Source organism: Hoplias malabaricus, chromosome Y (assembly GCF_029633855.1).
Source record: "Hoplias malabaricus isolate fHopMal1 chromosome Y, fHopMal1.hap1, whole genome shotgun sequence".
NCBI lineage: Eukaryota > Metazoa > Chordata > Actinopteri > Characiformes > Erythrinidae > Hoplias > Hoplias malabaricus.
The window spans coordinates 28,720,299-28,725,422 of NC_089820.1; the positions used below are offsets into that span (position 1 = coordinate 28,720,299).

At 50.0% G+C, this 5,124-nt stretch overlaps 1 protein-coding gene across 1 annotated transcript; it reads right to left on the reverse strand.

The window, feature by feature from the left end:
* Positions 1-3,017: 3,017 nt before the first annotated feature.
* On the reverse strand, positions 3,018-4,338 carry LOC136678422 (uncharacterized). The gene is made up of 2 exons (XM_066656477.1): positions 4,330-4,338; positions 3,018-3,821 (listed from the first exon to the last, which is right to left on the reverse strand). Exons 1-2 carry the CDS (start codon positions 4,336-4,338, stop codon positions 3,018-3,020), a joined length of 813 nt encoding a protein of 270 aa, XP_066512574.1.
* Between the last annotated feature and the right edge of the window lie 786 nt (positions 4,339-5,124).

Consider the following 5,124-nt stretch of genomic DNA (forward strand, 5'->3'; position numbering starts at 1 on the left):
GAGGAGGGGCAGCTTCTCAGAGTCGGGGAGGTGTGTAAAGGCTGGGATTCTGAGGGAGATTTTGGTGAAGAACTCTGCTCTGATCTGGTGGTATTTAGTGCACTCAGTGAGGAAGTGCAGCTCTGTCTCGGGTCTGTTCAGAGGGCAGTGCTGACACACTCTCCGCTCTCTGGGCAGCCAGGTCTTCCTGTGTCTGCCCGTCTCTATGGCCAGGCCGTGGGCACTGAGTCTGTATTTGGTGAGGGTGGATCTCAGTTTGGGGTCAGTCAGCGTGGTCAGATAATCTGCCGCTCTGTACTGACGGGTCAGGGCCGAATAACACTGCAGTTTACTCTGGGATCTGCACTGAGTCTCCCAGTAGTGGATGTAGTTCTGCTGTAGATGCGTTTTAATTTGGTTTGTTCTGATTGGTGTGTACTGGTCCTGAGCGTGTGGGGTGTTAGTGTGTGTTAGCGGGGTGTTAGTGTGTGTTAGTGTAGAACTGTAGCTCAGGACCAGTTGAGTGAGGGGACTGTGGTGGTTGTTGACCTCTTGGTGCTGCAGAGCTTTGTAACAATACGAGTGGGGGTCGCTGTGCTGTAAATGTGTCCAGAATTTGATCGCCCTTTGTTGTATTTTTAGAATCAATGGATATTGGCCTAATTCTGCCCTGCATGCGTTGTTCGTGGTGCTCCTGTGCACCTTTAGAATACTTTTACAGAACACTGCATGCAGGGTCTCAATCGGATGTTTGTCCCATTTGTTAAAGTCTTAGTTTATGAGCGGACCCCACACTTCACTGCCATAAAGAGCGATGGGTTCAATTACAGATTCAAATATTTTAAGCCAAATTCAAATTGGGATTTCTACAGGAATGTGTTGTTTTATGGCGTAGAAAGCTCTGCGTGCTTTTCCTCTCAGTTCATTCACCGCAGTTAAAACTTCCAGATGAAGTGAGTTTAATTCCTAAATAATTATAATTATTGGAGTGTTGGATCGTGTGTGTACCCAGTCTAAACATGTGTGTGTTTCCCTGAGATCTGGATCTCTTCTGAAATATCACCGTGTTTGTCTTTTTAAGGTTGACTGTCAGGGCCCAGTTCTGACAGTACTGCTCCAGCAGGTCCAGGTTCTGCTGTAGACCCTGCTCGGTGGGGGACAGCAGAACCAGGTCGTCTGCGTAGAGCAGGAGTTTAATCTCTGAGTCGTGCAGAGTGAGACCGGGCGCTGTAGAACGCTCCAGAATCGTGGCCAATTCGTTTATGTAAATGTTAAATAGTGTTGGGCTTAAGCAGCAGCCCTGTCTCACTCCGCACTCCTGAGAGAAGGAGTTTGTTTGTTTGTGGCCAATTTTTATACCGCATTTGTTTGATGTATACATTGATTTAATCAGATCATAGGCTTTACCCCCGACACCACTTTGTAAAAGTTTATAAAATAATCCTTGGTGCCAAATGGAATCAAATGCCTTTTTAAAGTCAATAAAACATGCAAATATTTTGGATTTATTTTGGACAACATATTTATCAATCAGGGTGTGTAGGGTGTAAATGTGATCAGACGTGCGGTGATTTGGTATGAATCCAATCTGACTCTTGCCCAGGACACTGTGCTTCATAAGGAAGTGTAATAATCTGGAGTTTAAAACACTACACAGTAACTTCCCCAGGTCACTGTTCACACAGATGCCTCGGTAGTTATTGGGGTCGAATTTATCTCCAGATTTAAAGATGGGTGTTATCAGTCCACGGTTCCAGATCTCAGGGAAGTGACCTACACTCAGAACCAGGTTAAACAGTTTCAGAATCGCCAGCTGGAGTTTAGGACTTGAACTTTTAATCATTTCGTTCAGGACTCCGTCGGCTCAGCTGGCTTTCTTTGGTTTTAGTTTGTTAATTTTGTCTTTGAGTTCCTGCTCTCTCTCTCTCTCTCTTTCTGTCTGTGTCTCTCTCTCTCTCTCTCTGTTTCTTTCTCTCTCTCTCTCTTTCTGTCTGTCTATCTCTCTGTTTCTCTCTCTCTCTCTTTCTGTCTGTCTCTCTCTCTCTCTCTCTCTTTCTGTCTGTCTGTCTCTCTCTCTCTCTCTTTCCGTCTGTCTCTCTCTCTCTCTCTCTCTCTCTTTCGGTCTCTCTCTCTCTCTCTCTCACTCTCTCTCTCTTTGTTTCTCTCTCTCTTTGTTTCTCTCTTTCTGTCTCTCTCTCTCTCTCTTTCTGTCTGTCTCTCTCTCTGTTTCTCTCTCTCTCTGTGTGCGCATGCGCGAGCGTTGGAGTGAGCGGAGCGTTGTGATTGAGAGCGGTTGGCGTTTTTGCCAATTTTTTTGTGCGTGTGCGTTATTTTCAGATTTTTTCTGAAGTTTGTGTGAGTGTGTGTGTGTGAGGTGTGTTTGTGGAGCTAGGGCCTGTGGGTGAGTCTGCTGTCGGCGTTTGGCGGAAGCATGGCGTCCTCCCACACCCGGCCACGAGAACATGGTCTCCATCTCGCGAATGAACAACGCGTTTGTTTTGTTTTTGATTAACGAGCAGTTCGCGATTGATTTGGTGGAAAAAGGGTTGGTTATTAATGACCAGTTCACGCCTGTGCTGCCCCTGAGTACCCCGTCCAAAAGGATTATTTTGTCCAGCGTCCCTCCCTTCATTAAAGATGAACACATCGCTCAGGAGCTTTCCCGCTTTGGGAAGCTCGTCTCCCCGATCAAGAAGATCCCCATAACCTGTAAGTCGCCCTTACTTAAACACTTGGTGTCTTTTAGAAGAGCTGTTTTCATGGTGTTGAATGGAGGAGCTGAAAGTTTGGACTTAGTCCTGAAGTTTAAAGTGGATGGTTATGTTTATACAGTGTTTGCTTCGACTGAAAGTACTATGAAGTGTTTTGGTTGTGGACAGGTCGGACATCTTATTCATGCCTGCCCTGAACGAGTTAATACAGGTACTGAGGGGACAGGGGGTACTGAGCAGTCGGGGCCTGTAGTGGCTGTGCCTGCGGTGGTCGTCCCCCCTGCGACTGCTGCTTGGCCGGCTGCACGGACCCCGAACAGTACAATGTCACCACCGGGGGGGGTCCGCTGTTGGGGTGGCTGCCAGGGACGTGCTGGCCGCGGTGGAGCCTTTTTCGGGGGGGCCCTCTGTTGGGGTGGCTGCCGGGGCCGCGTTGGCCGCAGTGAAGCGCTCTTCGGCGGGGACCTCTGTTGGGGGAGCTGCCAGGGCCGCGTTGGCCGTGGTAGAGCCCTCTGCGGTGGGGTCCGCTGTTGTGGTGGAGCACTCATCAGCGGGGCCTGCTGTTGGGGTTGCTGCCGGGGCCCCGTTGGCTGTGGTGGGGACCTCTTCCGTGGGGTCCGATGTTGCTGGGGTGGCTGCTGGGGCCGCGCTGGCGGTGGTGGAGCCCTCTTCCGTGGGGCCCTCTGTTTGGGGTGGCTGCCGGGGCCGTGGTGGAGCCATCTTTGGCGGAGCCCTCTGTGGGGGTGGCTGCCAGGGTCGAGTCGGCCATGGTGGAGCCCTCTTCGGAAAGGCCTGCTGTTGGGGTAGAAGCTGGGGCCGCGTCGGCCGTGGTGGAGCCCTCTTCAGCGGGGCCTGCTGATGGGGTGTCTCCTGGGGCCGCGTTGGAGACCTCTTCGGCAGGGCCTGCTGTTGGGGTGGCTGCCGGGGCCGCGTCGGTCGCGGTGGAGCCCTCTTCGCGTCGGCTGAAGTAGGATCCTCTTTGGTGGGGCCTGCTGTTAGGGTGGTTGCCGGGTCCGTGTCGGCCGACACTCTGGTGGTGTTTACGTGGAGGAGAGGGACGGAGGGGTGCAGCACAGCTGTTCTGAACTGGCTCCAGCCCGAGAAGCAGAACAGGAGGCTGGAGGAGTAAACCTGATGGAGGTTGAGTCAGTTTTTAAAATTCCTCATAAGAAGAAGAAGAGGGGCCAGGGAAAGGGAAAAAAAACCAGGCTAAACAAGATGTGACGGCAGTGGAGGACAAAGACTCGGACAGTGAGGGCTCTCTCTCTGACTCGGGATGGTCTGTGTGCTCCCAGGAGGAGAACAGGGCCCAACTGTACACTGTAGAAGAAATTAGAAAGTTTTTACGAGTTACTAAAGGACAGAAGGGTGTGAGGGTGGAGGAACATTTCCCAGACAGTGTACAATTCATACGGGACGTCAAACACTTGCGGAGGGAGGGGGTTTTTACGGAGCAGGAGACGTTTAGACTGAAAAAGTTACTGACTAAACTGAACAAAGTGCAGTGTGAAGACGACTCCTGAACGGACTTCAGAGGTTACTGTTTTTAGACGCACTGAGCTCTCTTTTAACAAGTTGTGATTCCACAGAGTTTTTAGTCTTGGGTGGAGATTTTAACTGTACAGCACACAGAGCAGACCGGAATCATGGCGAACCTCACGCGGCTTCACGGAAGCGTCTTTGTGAGATGCTGGAGGCCCATGAGTTGTGTGATGTCTGGAGAAGTTTCCATGATGAACAAAGACAGTACACATGGGCCCACAGTAAAGATAACATGCTCTAGCTGGCCAGACTGGACCGCTTTTATTGTTTTAGACACCAACGATCTCTTTTTACACAGTGTTTTATTGCCCCGGTAGGAATCTCTGACCACTCTATGGTTCAGGGAACTATCTCAAAAACAAAAGTGAAGCCGCGGAGTGCGTACTGGCATTTTAATACTACACTTTTAGGAGATGCCAATTTTAAAGAGTCTTTTACCTTTTTCTGGGATGTTTTTAGAGCAAAGAGAAATGATTTTACCTCTGTTCAGCAATGGTGGGACATAGCCAAAGCTAATGTTAAATTATTCTGTCAACAGTACACTCTCAGTGTCACGAGGGACATTACAAGATCACTTAAAGCTCTGGAGATTGGAATAGTGGGGCTCCAGGGTCTTGCGGAGACCACAGGAGATTTAGAGCATATTAGAGCTCTAAACAAAAAGAAGGCTGCTCTGGCTGATTTACTGGGTATAACAGCACAGGGGGCGCTGGTCCGCTCACGCTTTCAGTGGGTGAATGAACTGGATGCTCCTTCTAAGTTCTTCTTTAGTCTTGAGCGTAGAAATGGACAGAAGCGGTACATGCACGCTGTGCGATCAGAATCAGGGGATCTCCTTAATGATCCTGCTGACATTCGCAAGCGAACAGTCAGCTTTTTCTCAAAGCTGTAT